Source organism: Lontra canadensis, unplaced genomic scaffold (genome assembly GCF_010015895.1).
Source record: "Lontra canadensis isolate GAN:19392208 unplaced genomic scaffold, GSC_riverotter_1.0 scaffold24, whole genome shotgun sequence".
Classification (NCBI taxonomy): Eukaryota; Metazoa; Chordata; class Mammalia; order Carnivora; family Mustelidae; genus Lontra; species Lontra canadensis.
Genome location: NW_022631018.1, coordinates 19432320 through 19450016, shown reverse-complemented (window position 1 = coordinate 19450016; position 17697 = coordinate 19432320). Strand labels below are relative to the sequence as shown.

At 44.0% G+C, this 17697-nt stretch overlaps 1 protein-coding gene across 5 annotated transcripts in view; it reads left to right on the top strand.

The window, feature by feature from the left end:
* Positions 1–12260, top strand: part of DNM3 (dynamin 3) — a 516334-nt gene extending 504074 nt beyond the window's left edge. For all 5 annotated transcript variants that reach the window (XM_032862979.1, XM_032862977.1, XM_032862981.1 and 2 more), the window contains one exon: positions 11205–12260. In XM_032862979.1, the coding sequence (XP_032718870.1) occupies positions 11205–11274 (70 nt within the window). In that variant the 3' untranslated portion in view covers positions 11275–12260. The remainder of the gene's footprint in view (positions 1–11204) is intronic.
* Positions 12261–17697: the final 5437 nt, after the last annotated feature.

Sequence of the window (17697 nt, the reverse complement as noted above, 5' to 3'; positions counted from 1 at the left end):
AGTGCTTCCCTCCAGCAGCGCGAGGAAGGAGAGCAGGGTCGAGCTGACGGTTGGGTGGCTTTTGTCTGCTCGTCACAACTTGATTGCTGCTTGAACACAGAATTTTTAAATGCCCGACACTTAAATCCATTAGCTTGCTTGAGCCAACATACTGTAACCATTGTCCGGGGGAACCTCGGAATCTGAACACGGATTCACACCCGTTAGTTGCCAAATGAAGTCCGTGTGGCTGACTTAATGCTGTTGCCAAACGAGTATCACACTTTTGGTCTGGCCGGTAGTTTTAAGTGCGGGGGAAGAGGGCACGGCGCTGGCAGGGCACTGGGTTGGAGAGAACCTGCAGGTGTCCTGACGCCACATCACCTGCGTTCGGGTGAGCGTTTAGGTCACTTGGCAACGACTCTGCTCAAAACTAGAATTCCTACCTAGGGCAAAGTCTGAAAACCACAAGGTACTCAGTAAGCCGCATCGTGGCGTCCTACTTTCTTTCCTTTCGGCTGCTTTTCAGGCATCAGAGCCACGAGATAGGCAAAACCACAAACAGCAAGTGCTCTAATTTCTGGAATTATTTTTTTAATGATTCGCATACACACTAGGACATGTCCATTCCTGTGTTCCAGCCAAACTCATCAGCTCACGTGAACTGTAGGAAGAACATGTTCCCTCCGAGGATCAGGAAAAAATGGTTCATCAAAATGGCAGATAGCAAAATTCTCCTTCTCTCCCCATCAGTGGCAAGGCTGGGCCTTCTTGACTTCGGTTGCCCAGACACGAGGAGAGTTCCACATCTTCACACGGTTGGCATTTTCCCCCACTGGGGTTAGCCTAAAAGCTGAAAAACAGGATGCCGTGTAAATACTGGAACCCAGTAAATGGGCAAGTTAATATGAAATTTAGACACGAGCTCCATCCCACGCCTGGTTTTCTTGTGGAAGGGCTGAGAAGTTGGTGGAGAGGGAGACACGTGAGCTTAGAGACGCACAGACTAGATGCGCCACACAGGAGACCCCAGGCTTCTGTGGCAGTTTCGAGAACCCAGAGGAAGTGAGAGGTCTGAGAAGGCCTTGGGTGGTTTTGCCAGTGATCTGGGAAATGATTTTATCTTACAATCAAATACACCAGTTGCCTCCACCATGTAAATATCACCTGTTTTTAGTTTCTGATTTCTGCGAGGCAGCATGATCTACATTTATCTTGGTCCATATATATCACATTGACCCAGAATGAGACCTCTTAGGAGGGTAGAGGAGAAAGGTGTTTTGCAGCCCAGAAAGTCTAAAATGAAATGATTTCACCATGGAGCAGGTATTTATAGATGATATATTCTGTACATGTGGATTTTTTTAAGTTTATATTAGGATTGTTCTTGAGGCCAGTTTTAAGAGTGAATGAAATTTTTCCCTCAAATAATTCTGCCCTCAGTATCACACTCAAGGGACTTTGCCACAAGGTCTACACACTGCTCCACCTTGCCACCACCATTCAGGGAGGAAAAGCTATAAAACCTGAGGAAAATGTCTACTTATTTTTAAAACAACTAGAATTTCTTTTTGCTTCTTCGTAGTGTTGGAAAATATTTTAATAACTAAAATAATAAAACTTCATGTGAGGCAAATTCTACCTTAATTATTGCCTCTTGGGGTGGAAAATTAAGGGAACATTAGTAAATGTGTTAACTAGAGAAACCACTGCAGTAATTTCCCTCCACATATCTGGGTCTAAAGTCAAAATAAAATCCATGCGACACATATTATTTGAAAGAAAGCAAACTGGTCGGTTCAGCTGGACAATAGTATTGGCAGACACGGGACTGAAGTTAATGGACCACAGAAACCCCGTGACTCATCAGCGGACTGTGACTGAGTTACTTAAATGCCCTATAGTTCAGTTTAGGAATCGGTAATGAGGGATGCTGATGTGACAGCTTGATTTGCTTTAATATTTCAAACACTAAATTATCCCATTACCATCTTAGGACTTGAAAACGAAATAAGTATATTAAAAACTCATTTTAAAGCACAGTAGCTTTGACTGGACATGTTGAAGTAGTGTCTTTCCCTGGGCTTAAAACGTTGATGTATGACTAGCTACGTCTTACAAATTTCCTTTTATACTATGCTCGTCCCCTCCCACCCAGGACCTCTTCCCCAGATGTAGCCATTCGACATCTGTTGTGCTTTCCCAGCCCTCTAGGTGACAGCACAACACAATGGGGCACTCGTGCCAACAGCCATTGTTATGTGGTCTTCCAAAGCCCCTTTCCCTGTTGAGCAAGAAGAAAATATCCTCGAGGGTCACAAGGAGTCTTTGCGACTTATAAATACTCTTATAATCTCCACAGGCTGCTCAGCTCTCAGTTCAAATGTTGTGATTTTGATCATTAACGTTTGCTTTTTTATTCTTTTTCCTGTGGATTTCATGCTACTTCTTCAATGTGCATTCTGGGATAGAAAAATATGTGGCCGGAATAATGAAGGTAGCACTGACCCTGTCTCCAGTTCAGAGAACAAGATTCAATCAGAAAAGCAGGGTTTGAGAACATGTCTCTGCTGCATTCGCCTTGCACTCATTTTCGACCCTAGTCCTGATTGCCCTTGTCTCCCAGCTGGGCCCTCCGTCCAGTTATCCAGGATGGTCTTCCTTTAGCTACGTGTGTCGGACACCTGCCTCCTTGCTGTGTGTGGCAGGCCAGCAGGGTAATAATCAGAAGAAAATGTTCTGGTTCTTTGGCCTCATCCACGTACAACATTATCCAAAACAATCTTCTGTGAGTGAGAACAGGGTGGCTTTGAAATCCCTTGGTCTAACATTCTGTAGGGGTGTGCAGGAACAAAACCTTTTTGATCCCTTCTAAGATAATGGAAATATAATGAAATATAAATGATGCCTGCCTCTGCCTGTCCCTTCAGTGATGTTTACGGACAGATGTATGTAGAAATGTGAGCCTTTCACTGGTAAACATTTTGGCTTGACTTTCCCTAGGCAAGCTGTCTTCTCAAGCACAGTCCCCATGGTCATTACAGCAGTTTTCCTAAAAGCGTATTTTGTGAACTATTTCTCCAGGATGATGGCAGTTTTTGTAAGACAGATGCCTAAAAGACATATGGTTTTCATAGATTTTTCCGTCTAGACTAGCTTTATTTAGTGACTTTTGGTCTGACTTGGTCTAGTTAAAGTTTCTGTAGAAGCTTGTATAAAAATTTAAAATGTGGGCATACCATTAAGGTGTAAAACAAAAAGTTTGACTTCTCATTGGCAAAAGATTAAAAGGGATTGGTTGAAAGTTTCCTTCAGGTAAAGTAATTCTGACCATCTTGTATGCCCACTCCCACAACACTGTCCAAAATGGAAAGGCTCACCCCCCAAATCCCGTAACTCTTGAATTCATATACTTCTCACTGTTTTCCTGAGTGAATTCTTTGTGCTCCAATTGAGTGTGTGTGTGTTAGAAAACTGTAATTCCTTCTGCAGACTCTTTACATGGCCCAGGGGACATATGATTCCTTGCCCTTTTAGCACCAATTTTTACAAATGCAGCATTTCCCTCATTTTAAAAGCGCTCCCATCAAGCCACCGAGTGAGGGCGAGGGAACACTGGGGAGCGTTTGCAGTGCCGTCCACCATGGATAAGAATTCCATTTTTAGGGGCGCCTGGGTGGCTCAGTGGGTTAGTGCCTCTGCCTTCGGCTCAGGTCATGGTCCCAGGGTCCTGGGATGGAGCCCCGCATCGGGCTCTCTGCTCCGCGGGGAGCCTGCCTCCCCCACCCCTGCCTGCCTCTCTGCCTGCTTGTGATCTCTGTCTCTCAAATAAATAAATAAATCTTAAAAAAAAAATTCCATTTTTAAATGCAGTGTTTGAGCGAGTGTCGAAGTCTCGTGTAGAAACAGTAGGACCCTTTGAGAGGAAAAGGCTTCTAGACTTGCCTAGAAATCGGCCTTTTGCTCCCTCTTTTGTAGGAGCAGGCACCGCGGAGCCAGTCCCAGCTCAGCCGTGTGAGGACGAGGAGGCTCGTGCACGGGGGCCTTGCTGGCCCTTCGGCCCGGCAGGCTCATCCCCAGCTGCGCGGAGACTTCGCGGGGACGCGGTCACGTGTTTGGTCTCGGCCACAGTGGCTTGCGAGGCACAACCCCTGCTCTGTTTGCCTCTGAGTTCAACGGTTTTGATTTTAAAAATTTGAGCTCTGAGGCGGGTTAGAGCTCCTCCTGCTGGATTTTTCCTTTTTTAATCCCTGGGATTGTAATTAGTAACCGGTAGCTCTTTGTCTCCGCTTCTGCCCCTCGGACAGACAGAAGTGACCAGAAAAGTATCCCATGGGACATTTAAAAATGGGCCTTTGAACTAACCAGGTGTCATGGTCAGGTGATATGAAACGTTGGCGCAACATAAATCTTCTCTAAGTCTTCAGATTCCTCGTGCTCTGTCGTTGTCACTAAAATAAAAGGAACTAGAAAGTTAACTTCTCCATCAATTTTTCTAGTTCCCTATTTGCCCTGTCTGAGGTGAGGCCCCCGGTCAGATACTCATGCCTGCCAGGTTCCTGCTCTCTAACAGAGAGGGGCACAAAGTCTTTTGTCTTTCTAAACCAGAAATGAATGTTCTAGTTCTCTACACAGGTTCAAAGTGTTGCCTTTTTCCTCCCCATCCTTGCTTCTTTTTCTTCTTCTCACTGACTTGAGATGACAACAGAATGTGCATCTCAGAAGTAGACGTTTGCCTCTCCCCGTCGCTGGCTCTTAGCACCTCCTTCCCAAGCTCTCCTCCTTCCCCCAAATGGCGGCATTGGCCAACCCCTTCCCCTGGTGCCTGGGGTGGGAATGAGGAGAAGGGCAGGCAGAAGAGGACAGAAGATGAAGAGGGTTAGAAATAGTTGTGCCCCAGCAAAACCAATGGGACTAGGTTTCTACATCATGTAAGTTCTTGGAGATCTCTTTGGGGACTGCTCAAAAGAGAGAGGGAGAGAGAGCAGGGAGGGAGGAAGGGAGAAAAGAGAGAGAAAGAAAGGAAGAGAAATGGGGAAAAAAATCATGGGAAGGGACACTGCCTAAATTCACTAAGTAGCCATGTGCACCTAGAGCTCTTTTCAAGCCACGTCCTTTCTCTCTACACTTTTCTCCCCTCATATTCCTCTTAACCCTCTGCTGCTTTGCCTGTCCTTCCGTCTTTCCCTCCAGCCAGCATATCTGTTGTTGGTGATCTGTAGTACAGAGGCTACAACATTTTTAAAAATCTCAAAAGCAGTGCTTTTTAGGAATCCTATTTTAACTCCAAAGCCTGTAAGTTACCCGTTTTATGCATTAGGACTCAGAGCAAAACAAATCACGATGACACGTGCAGAACCAGACGAGGCTCGGTTTCTCAAAGGGACAGGACTTTTTCTAGCTTGCTTTCCTTCACACGTACTAGTTCCTGTTTCTGGACTGCCAGTCCCCTCAACTTCCCTTGTTTTCTGGAAGTCCTTGTAACCCCCCAGGTCCTCCTAACCCTTCCCCCCGACCCAGGCTAAGACTCCAGGGGCCCCCGAAGCTGAGACACCGTCCCGTTACACCATCTTCCGCGCTGTCGGCACGGTTTACTGGTCTCTCTCCCCATCACCAGTAGAAACTCCTGGGCAGGGATCAGGTCTCTATACATCTGACTCTTAATCCCGCACGTAGCACGTGAACGGGGCTTATTGAGGGAATGAAATAATACAAAATGAGTTGATGTGCAAAATTTATTCTGGAATTAGCCCAATATTTAGTGTATTTGGAGAAACAATCTAAACACAGACACGTTCTCGTTCGGTCTACTGAGAAGCTTGTGTGGCTGAATGCTACTGTAAAATTCTTTTTTACGAATCACCAACGGAGCAGTTAATGTGGGCAAGTCCTCCTTCAGGCTGCCTTGTAGCTACAGCCACAGAAATGGGCACATCTGTACCATCCCTCGGGGTGAAATCCAAGTCTGGTATTTAAGATTATGTAAAGAAAATGTGGTAAGGGGGATTATGTTACCATTCTGCTCAGGGACTAATTCGTACAAGGTGTTAGATGTTTGTATCATCGAATAACAATTGGGGACTATTTTCCCCCTTCTGTTCTTATTTCAGAGTCTATCAACTGATTCATACTTTCCCGGTGACATATGTTATAAAACCACGGGTTCATTTTCACAGGGGAAAGAAACGCTGGCTCTAGTATGCAGCACGAATCGTACTAGAGAATGGACTAGAGTCCACTTAAAGGACTCCAAGTTCTGTGTTCTTTCCAACATCTACTGTAAACTGTTCTTGGACAGTATTGGCTCATTTTGTTACTAAAGCTGAAAAGGCCAAAAATATGCTGGAGGGAAGCCTATAGTAGTTTTAATAATAAATTACAAACTATTATCTTCCATGTGGACAATGTCCTGACCGCTGTAGCGTTTTTTTTAAAACTTGGCCTCGTAGCTTGTAGATATGTAAGATCGGTCTTGTTAACAAAGGCTCACAAGCACGACTGTGTTCAGAAGGCTGGGTCCGCGTGGCTGCCGGCGCAGACACCTGCAGCACACAGTCCCGGGTCCCAGGCAGCGGCCCTTCCCTTTCACCAGGAGGTGCGCCCCTGACCCGTCCTTGGGCGACCGCCTTCTTGCACACCGAGCCACCGGGTGGTACAGTGCCCCCTGCAGGTGCTGTGGCAGATTATAAACAGGAGGAGGAATAATCTGGGTTCACAGGAAGTTTATGTCACTCAGATGATGAACTACACCTACATGCCTTAAATTTTGAAAAAGGAGAGGAGGATTAAGTAATTCAAGAGGATGGTGGAGAAACAAGGTGTTACAGTTCCCGAGAGCGACATATGCTGGGCAGCCCCCCAGACCAGTTTAGCGATGCCGCCAGCGCCCCTCTTGCCCGCGGCTGCTTTGAAAACAGCACAGCCCCCTGCGCAGATGCTCTGCTTGATGTGAGAAAACTCAGAAGCAGTTTTTGTTTTAGTTCTATTTTCTGGTTTTCTAAGAAATTCGCCAGCTGTAACCTTACTTCCTGTGGTTCGGTACACAAAACCCTTCTTTAAGAGAAAAAAAATTTTTTTACCTGTTTCATCAATAAGATAAACAAGTTGGGCCAGTTGCTATCAGATCCTTGTGGCCTCTAGAAACCTGGCATGTATGACTCTTCCATCATCCTAAATGTAATTACATGCAATATGTAATTACATGTAAATTGAATTTTTGAGACAGATGTATTTTAAAGCCTGGATTATATTTAATAAGTAGAACTTGCGGTTCAAGAGAAGCCTATTGAATATCCTTTTTTGTGCAAGTAGTACCCTGGTAGGCAGATATCATTCCTCTAGATGTGTTCATCTCTATCTTTTTGGAGGATTTTCTTTTCTTTTTTGTGGGGGTGGGAGGGAGGGGTTACCCAGCTAATTAGATTGGATTTCAGTCATACCCTCTCCAGAGATGAGAATTTAGAATCGCGTGTATAGATGCTTCCTTTCTACACTTAACTGCCATTTTCAGAAGCAAATACAGGCTTCCCTAAGCAAGTAGTTATTTTTCTGGGATGATTTACAAGAACATTACAGTATCTTGGTCTTTACGAAATAAACCTAAAACTGATCTGACCCATGCTTAAGTCTAATTCTCAAATGTATCAAGTATTTCTACAACCATTTCTTCCTTCTTCTTGAGACTTTTTTCTAGTACTTCCTCTTTCTGCTTGTATTATATTATATCTGGCAAGTGAATGGAGCTGCTAATAAAGCAAGATGAGAATCACTTATTATGCCTTAGAACAATGGTTTTCAAAGCCTGGTCCCAGGACCCGCAGCATCAGCAGTGTCTGGGCACTTGCTAGAAGTGTCTCACCCTATTAGGAACTCTGTGTGGTGCCCGGCAATCTGAGTTTTAACAAGCCCAGCAGGGGATTCTGTTGCACAATCCAATTTGAGAACTGCTGCCTCGAACACGCTACTGTAACTGTCCAACAGAAAGAGTCCCGGACTGGGAGTCAGGAAATTTCGGTGTCAACAGGGAAAAGTAGGGAGACTGCGCTACACAGACCCAGTGTGGCTCACACGTTTGCCAGGCTCATCATTCCCACCTCCCACCCTGACGAGGAATAAGGGCAGAAAGAGGCGGAAAGAGCAAGCCCTTTCAACAGGGTCATGCTGCCTGGCATCGAGGAACCAGAGGGACGGTCGTTTCCACCACCTCCCCCCGGCCGGCGCACCCCACAAGTCACTGGCCCTACAGAATTCTCTGTATGTTCTCTCTCTCTCTATAAATATATTCTCAACCCCTAAGATTGGCCTCACACCATGAACACTCAGGACCCGCTCGCCCAAAGTGTTGTAGAACAGATGGAATTTTAGTTCTTCGTCCTTCGAAGAGAATTGAAAGACGGAGGCAAGTAACGCGCTCCCCGCTCTTATCAGGAAAGTCCATTTCTCGCCTTCAACGCCACCCACCCCGTGTGAGCTTTGGATTCTCGCAAAGATCGTCCTTGTCCAGAACGCGGTGACAGCTCCATCCCGCAGCGACGAATGCAGCTGCCCGTGCGCCAGCTCCCCCTTGGCTTTGGAAGCAGGAACACGGGCCTCCTGCCGCGGCGCACACCGCCCGCGCCACACTGGGTTTCCGGGAACGCTGTGATGCAGGACGCTCCGTTTCACTGTAACGGGTTCCTTAATGCAGCCCATCCCTGAACAAAGCAACTGAGGAAAATTTGGCACCAAACAAATAACTTTGCTTTGCCCAACACAAACTGTCTTATGAGGTGAACGTCTCCGGAAACTCTTCCAATGGTCAGACACTAGACCAGTGAAATGAACGCTAACCGTCAACGGTAAATGTGCTTCTGGTGTCGAGGCTGGCAAACAGCACCGCTTGTTAAGAAAATCATCGAACAACTTAATGCGCTTCCTGAAGTGCTTTCTAGTAGCGTTTTATTGTCTTAAAAATGAAGTGATGCTCATTTTTTCCAGAAGGGGGGGCGCTTTCAGGATTGTTAATGACTGAGTACATATATGGGTTACTTTAACCTGAAACGGGGCATATTTTAAAGATGTCGTTAATAGTTTGAGAGAACGTAATGTAAAGATCAGTGAGTACCACAAGCGCTTCGCAGCTGCTGCTGCTGCTTCCAGGAGTAACTATTCAGTTGTCAGTGTTCGGTTGTTCCGTGGCCGTACGATAAGCTCCCCGGCGAGCACAGGACGATGAGTAAGACACAGCCCATTCCTCATCAGTGGAGATAACCCTAGAACCCTCACCAGGGTTCCGCGTGATGCTTGTAACAGACGTACGCTGAGATGCTTCCAAAGCAGCCGCATCAAGGTGGGGGGAAGGGAAGACTTCACTGGCATGAGTCTTAAAGGAGGGAGAGCACTTCTCGCGGATGAATGAAACAGCACTGAGCACCTAACTGCATGTAACATCATGCTAAAGGCCGTAGGAGACAAGTTCAGGGGGTGTGACCTCCGGCTTCTAGAAACTTCACAACAAAGGAGAAGATGATGCAGGTACGAGACTCAGGACATAAGCTAAATAAATGTGGCCACGTTCAATGAAGATGCGCGGGGTGCGAGCGGAAGGACAGTGCGGCTCCACGGTCACAAGTAAAAAGAACTCGGGAGGATCCTTCCCGGTAGGGAACAGACAAAACAGTTCAGGTAGTCACAGCGGCCAGCAGACAGGCTGCAAAAAGAGGACTTATTTGTCTTTTCAAACTTAATAACTGGTATTGATGGTTTAGTTTGGCTACTGTGCCGCTAAAGTATGTCTAGTTAGACTTTAAGAAAGTGAGTGCCCACCTAGTACCGAGCCTAGCAGAAGAGGTTAAATTGGAATTTGACCCCCACACCCAGGAAACCTTGCCTCTAAAGCCTCTTGGATATTTTTCAGGGGCGGGGCCAAACGGAACTCCGCTAATATCTATGAGTTTGCACCTAAGTGGCCCGTACTTGTACCATTAATCAACAAGATCTCTTTCTCATTGATTTTTCTTTGACAGTCTAGTTTTTTATAGCTTTGTGATTTTTTTAACATTTCGTAATTGTTTTCTTTAATTTTTCTATCTTCATTTCTTCATACCTGAGAAGGGACATTGGATTTAATCATGTTAGTGTTTCCGGTACAGAAAAAAATTCCCCAACATGACTATACTTCCAAAAGGTATTGTCCTGAAACAGTCACTGGGAGAGTTTTATCAAAAAAAGAAAGGTTGTTATGATTTGTACAACTTGTTGAATTTTGTTGGTTATAAAAATTACTCCCCAAGGAACTATATATGAAAGCAGGTACACACACAGTTCCTAACACGTCAGGAAGTAAATGGAGGGGTTCAGGACAAAAAGAGCATTGCTTGGTGCTGTCGAGATTCTCACATCTAGTTCACACCGGAATTTGTGGATTCGGCCCCCTCAGCTCTCAGAAGTGTGACCAACCAGAAAGCAAGCAACACTCCTCCGGAGCCTTCTCTCACTTCCTGTAGAGAACTCCCAAACCCGGACTCTCCGGTTTCCAGGGCCCTGCAAATTAGAAGTAAAATATAGAACAACTGGAGAAAGCTACTGCTGAAGGCAATGAGAAGTGATAACATTGTAACAGTAAGAAGAAAAGAGGGCGCCTGAGTGGCTCAGTGGGTTAAGCCACTGCCTTCGGCTCAGGTCATGATCTCGGGGTCCTGGGATCGAGCCCCGCATCGGGCTCTCTGCTCAGCAGGGAGCCTGCTTCCCTCTCTCTGCCTGCCTCTCTACTTGTGATCTCTGTCTGTCAAATAAATAAATAAAATCTTTAAAAAAAAAAAAAAGAAAAGAGGAAGGATACTATATAAAGGGAAATAAAAATTCAAAGAGCATCATTGTCTGAGGCCTAACCTCCCTTGTAAGTGCCTGGAGCAGCCATAGCATGACACGGCTCCCTCTGTACCCATCTCTGTTGGCTGAGAAACGCATGGCACACCTTCAGAGGGGCTTTCAAATGATTTGGGGGTTTTGTTTTAGTATTGGGGGGCAGCTTCTGTTTTGAGAAAGATTTGCGTGTGACAAAATCCTTCATTTTTGTCTCAGAATGTTGGCTGACAGGTGACAGTGTCAGAACCATGACAGCAGGCAACCGCCGCTGCTGGCCTGTCCCCGCATGGGCATGTGTGTGCTGACGCTGTGTGTCTCTGGGGCGACCTTCTGCTAGATATTCTACTTGTTTCTTTACCTTTCTCTTTCTCTCTTTCTAGCCGGAGACCACCCCCATCACCAACTCGTCCCACTATAATCCGTCCACTAGAATCCTCCCTGTTAGACTAAACGAAGTGTCTGGCCTGGCAATTAATTACTAATGAATTATGTGAAAGCAACATATTTGATCAGTAAATCACGAGTAGTCGCATGTGCGGACATCAGTAGGCAAGTAACCCGTTTTACTAACGCATTCGTCACTCATCGTCGTCGCTCATGGTGTATCAGACCTTCGAAGTTTGACTCTGGAAAACTGCTGACCCTTCGAGGCTTTAGATGTTGTACTGACCAAGGGTAGGTCTGTATAGCAGCCCTATATTTTGAGAGCCCGTTTGCCTACCCTGGCGTATATTTGAAACTGCTTTGGACAAGTTCCTAGGTTACCCACCAGGTAGCCCATTAAGTGTGATTCTTAAGAGCTTTGAGACGGGCTTAGACCTAAGCCATACGTGTATTTACTTTCCCACATCCTGTTTTGGCTGATAGAAATTATGTTGTCTATCGTGAATGTTTCCTCCTACTCTAATGACCTATTTAGATCCTCTTTCCATTCTCTTTATTTCATAGGACTGCTAGGAAGTGATTTTTTTTTTTAATTAGGATTCCTTAAGAATAGACTTTTCCAGAAGCACAAGGTAGTTTGCAGAGGAAAAGTTAACGCATTGCTTGCTCTAGAGAGCTTCTCCTCATCCTGACGTGTTTTGCTTCATGCTCGAAGCATATTCAACAGCGAATCAAAGCTTAATTTTCTGGTAGTCGGTCAGAAGATTTGGCTAGTTAGTTTCAGAGTTCAAGGAAGAAGCAAAATGTCACATCTCTAGAAGTGTCTGGAAATACCTAATTTCTTTATTCACATATATATTTACCTCCCTGTAGGTTACGGTGAAGGCTGACATGGGAAATATTTAACATCCCACACCGATCGAGATGTAGGCGTGGCTAACTCCACTGTGACATGAACTGTAGTGTACTTATTTACGTGGCTGGAGCAAGTTTTTCTCTTTCCAAGCTAATTTGTAATTCCCTCGTGTAAGAATTCATCCTACCTTTAAAGCCGGCTTAACGAACTTTCCATCCATTCTAGGCTTGCTTAATACATCTTGAGCCTTGCTCTGGGATGGCCATTTTTAAAGGGGGCCCTGGAATGAAAATAAAAGTCGTTTCATGAGGGATGCCATGCTTCAAGTGCAGGAGCTCACGCTCTACAGCTGTACCTCAGAGTCTCTGCACAGGTCATTCCAAAAGATGGAACTAAGACACTGAGATCTAAAGCAACCTGGCAAATGCTAACACTGCAAAAATTTACAAAATCGGTTTAGCCAGGGGGTTAATAGTTCAGTCCTGAGGCTGAGCTGTAGACGAAGTAGGACCAGGTGATCAGCATGTAGGAAACAGCCAGAAGCCGAGTGGAGTGCTGTCTGCTGACTGTTCCCAGACAGCAAGTCCTCACTGAACGGCGGCGTCCCAGGACACTATTTCATATTCCACAGAAGTAAATCAGGTTTCACCAACTGAAATGTCTCCCTTTGAAAGCAGCAAACATGATTTGTATGTTCACTTAGCTTTAATTTCCTGTGTACTTTATACCCAAAGCAGACACCCATAAAGTATGAAGGAAAAACTTTCAGCCATTATTAAAAAGAGAACTTGCCAAGTGGAATGGCATTGTTTCGAAGTTATAAGGGGCTACAGCTACCCCACTTGTAGTAGGCAACCATCAGAGACTATGAGATTTATAAAAAGAACTTTTCAACTTTTAAGTTACAAGTGATTCTGTAAAGACCACCACCCCAAGTCACCAGCCTGAATCTTCTCTTTTTTCTCCCCCTCATTTGAAAAAATTCTTAACTCTTTGTGAATGGAACAGATGTGCAAAGTACGTAATGTGTTTTTAAAAACAGTGCTGCCGCTAAATGGAAACGTGTTACGTAAATGTCCACAGTAAAACAAAATGATCTACGAGATCTTTTCATAAAACTCCCTCTTTCGGACTCCCTTTGCTTCTTCCTTTGAATTCTCTAAAACAGGCAGCTAGAGGATTATATACTTCAGGGTTTGGCTTTGTGCTAAACGTGGTTTTGCCTTTTGCTGTATTTCAAAAATTTCCTTCTGTCAAAGGAAAATATTGTGGATAACCACTGGTGTGTTCTTAGATCAGCACAAACCATGTCAAAGAAAATTGGAGAGGTTTTTCCAACTTTTCTTTCCACTGATCTTCTGTAGTCGTAAACAATGGCATTTGTCGTCTCTGGCTTTTGCTCTTGGATTATGAGCCTGCAGTTCCCCTGTCCCGCTTGTCTCTGTAGGCACATTTTTGTTCTCTTACCTCTTCTCAGTTATGTCTAACAGAACCCAGCCTCCCCTGGAGTTCCAGAAGCACATTGGAGAATACTTTGTTTGCCGCAGTACTAGGATTAGTTTTAATACCATTTCGCAAAGGGTTTGCATCCTGCTAAAAGGAGATGTCCAGGTGAACGAAGTCAGAAGCTCTAAGATGTGTGCGAAGTGCGTTGTTCACGCCAGGCCCTAAGGTGGGAATGTAGCTTCATGAGCTAAGAGTTTCCCATACCACCTTTCATCTTTTGAGTAGCTTCCTCCTAACCAACCGCTCTGATGCCGTCTACACAACAGATGTTTAGCAAAATAAAACATACGGTATCTTTAGGATTTGGAAAAATTCACTGTGTATGCCTGTTTGATAGGTATGTCACTTCTTGTCACTTGCACGCTTATCGACTAATTGGAATAACTGTTTACTCAACTGTGGACAGATTATTGAAATAGTATCAATTTAGAGCAGATATATTGCATTTCCAGAAGTCATCTACCAAGATTGCTCTTCTGAATGTTGCTTTTAGCTGACTTTTGTAACACAGAAAAGCAGTAGGGCCTGTTTATTAGCCAATTGCCTACTTGTTCAGCAACAAACCCGTCCTGTTCCAAAACATGATGATGAAACCAGTTCCTGTGACAGAACTGTAAGCCTTCTAAACTTAGAATTTAAATGTAGTCATATAGATTAATTTTATGATTTTTTAGTATAGACTGTAGCCATAATTCTCAAATATGAAATGGGACCTAATACCAGTATGTGATAAATGTTGACGTTTCCTGTGTACATATTTTCAATGCATGTGTCTGTGTATACAGTATATACATGGGAAATTCATTTCTGTGAGTACACGTGTTTTGGTGCCCCTTTGGGTAGGTAGGTTTAAAAACCCTTGTTAAAATGCCACAAGCATGTGTGATTGTGTGTGCATTGTGTATATATGCTACATGTGGGTGTAAATATTTATGTATACATGTGCTTTGTGGGGGTGGGTATGAATATATTTTTTAAACTGTGTTAATTCAAGAGCTCACTCTGGAGGGTCTGCTAGAATACGTAACAGAGGTTCGTAGAACCGTGATAACATACGTGAGGTCTCCAAAATGTCTTCCAGGACAGGCACAATGCTCAGAATTACCATGACAGCATCCACAGACATTTGTACCTAGGTCCACAGCTCTGCTTATCTAAGGAGAAATGTCCTTTGCCAAATACAGTGTAAGATCAGGAAACCCATTTCTAAGAACTCTGATTGGAATTATAAATGATTCTCGGATTGCTGAGCTGAATCTTAAAAAGCTTAAATTGGTCTACATAGTCATTTTTTTCCTCCACAGTAAATGTCAAAAAATAAAGTGGAGGGATACTGAAATGTAATAAAAAGAGCGGGCTCTTCTGAGTAAATTCGCTAAACATGCAGAGAAGTTGTTACTTAATACCTCAGTGGTAGGTCATCCATCCCTTGTTTCAGGTAAATGTTTCTCATTTGGCAAACAAGATAAATATTTGAAATTGACAGTTATCTCCTTAACATTGAGAATACGACCTAAATAGGAGGTCTCTGTATTGTGGAATCCAGTTGAAGGAGAGAAGATGTAAGACTCGGGTTGAGTTTTACGTCTGCTTCACCAAGAGGACTGCTAGCTGTGAGCTCAGAGTTTAACGTGAAGAACGCTAGATGACTGTAGAAAAATACGTGATTAGTTCCCTAGATCACTCACTCCTTTCTTAGAAGGTTCGATGTGTCTCCTAGATAATCTTAAGTCATCCCGTCCAGTTGGTATGCTTAAAATCATGCGGTGCTCTGTATTGTGAAACCTTCAGAATATTTTGAAGCATGTGTAGCATATGCATTGCTAGTTGTACATATGTGTAAGAATGTGTGTATGTGTGAGAGCGAGAGAGGAAACTCAAGGAAGAGTCTCCTGTTTGTCTTAAGACCTGTTCGTACTGGTATACCAGTGAGACTTCTCACCTCTCGGGTCTGGGGTTTCACACGTGGCTCAGCTTAAGGCTTTCATTTCTTCTTAATTTTTTACCCTTTGAATTCCTTAAACTTTGCTCATTGTGTAATGTTTTCAAAAAATATGACAAAAAATTTACTCTGTTGACCTCTTGCACTGTCTGCTGCCAGTTTGATAAAAAAAAAAAAAAAGATGCTTCTCAACCAGAAATTTCACCGTGACTTATGTTTAATTTCATATGTACAGCCTCTGTGTTGCTTGCTCGTCTGTTTCTTTTTTCTGAATCAAATTCCCCTTTTGCTTTTTTATGAAGAAGCTGTGTGTAGAAGCAAAATCTTACCTTCTCTGTTGATTCTTTCATTAATTTGAGCCAGAACACTCTCCGCTGTCTTCTTGGCACTTTCAGGATTTCTTAATGCTGATATATGGATGGACTCTGTGAATGGAATTTTTGAAGCAAGTTCCTCAAGCCTGTACCATTCTTGAAGGTCACATGTACCTATTGTGAAAATGTGAAGCTGTATTTCTGAACCTGAAATAAATGGTAACATTTGAAGGACTCCCCCCTTCTTCATTCTTGTATAATATATTTGGGTCATACCTGTGCATATCAGTAAGATCTGAGACTTCTGAATACTTACAAAATTGGCCCAGAATTACCAAAACGGGGAATAATAGCATTTGGCATTACTGTCATTAATTTGAGGGAGGACAAGATTTTTAAAGGGAGCAAATTGGACAAATCAAAGACAGGAGAGTAGGAGAGATTTCATTTCTGATTCAAACTCCGTGTTGGACTAGGTTACAAAAGGGCACAAGCCTTAGCCAGTTGGAGGGTGCAGTGTGACAACTGACAAGAGGCCCCGTCTCGTTTTGCCACCGAAGAGGAAGTGTTCATGAAAAACCCTGGAAGCAGAGGGGGTAAGGACACTCTGCCCCCATGTCAGGTCCACAGAAGGCATTTCTTACAGAAAGCAGTCGAGCTCTTGACTCAACTGTTGGCCTTCATGCACTTATTGGGCATCAAAGGGAGAAGTTACCCCTTTAGTTTCCCTAATAGTAAGGGAATGGAAGAGTAGAGTGCTACACAGTAGCTATACACATCCTTGTCCTCAGTTTCCAGAACACAGAGAAAGACTCTCTATTACAGAGTTTTGATGACAGGTCCCTTACCAATGTACGTAGTCCCAGATTGAGCGTCCATCCAAAAGCAGGAGACAAGCGAATGGGAGGAGAACGCTGGTTTACTTTCCCTCTGTGTTCAGGATACATTCACTGGGAAAAGATGAATTGCAAAGGCTGTTGTATTAACTCCTGCTTTCCTGTTGTAATTTCTTCTTCGTATCACAACATCTTCCAAGACTGGAGCCATTAATGCATCCAAAGGAAGCTTTTTACCAAAAGAGGAGGAGAATCCTGCTGTACACTTGTGTTGCGGGGGGGGGGGGGTGCGTGCATACGTAGGAGTTCTACTGCATGATTCTTATTCAGAATAGTTTCTAATGGAAATTACCCAAACCAACAGACCTTATTTGGCAAACTACTTATTTGGTAACTGTTTGGCAAATTACCATTTGTATTTTTAAAATAATTCTGGCATCAGTGTAAATATCTTCTCAGTTGTCAAGATTCTTGTTTTTCTGCTGGAATCTTTAAATTTCAGATTGAGAAATCTATCTGGAGTTTGGGTCAGATGGTTCCCAGACCCACCACTTCGTACTTCAGCGCACACCTGGCATTGCCACGATGCAGATCCTTTGCTGGTGCTCTTTCTCACTGTGGCCACCTAATAACGAGACTACATGCAAGAGATGGTGGCTAAAATGACAGTCTTCATCCAGAGTTTCCCTAAGTGTATTCCACGAGATTTCAGTCGGTTTTGCACATATGCATACCCAGGGTTTCTTGATGAAATACACTTGGGAAATGATGACTAAAAATTAAACGTCTCTTTCCTGGAATACTTTACAGAAACTCTGGTATCAGACTGCACCATGACTCTCTAAGGAAGGTCAGTGTCTACATGTTCCGCAGATTTATCTGACCACCATACTTTGTTCATAAAGCACCTCACAGGTCTAGCGCGAGGGAACGCGGCTTCGGTGGCGTCAGGTTAGAGAGAAAAGGCTTTGAGCAGGATTAGTCCAGTACAGACTGTCATGATCACCACGCCAGGGTAAAATCAAATGGAAGAGC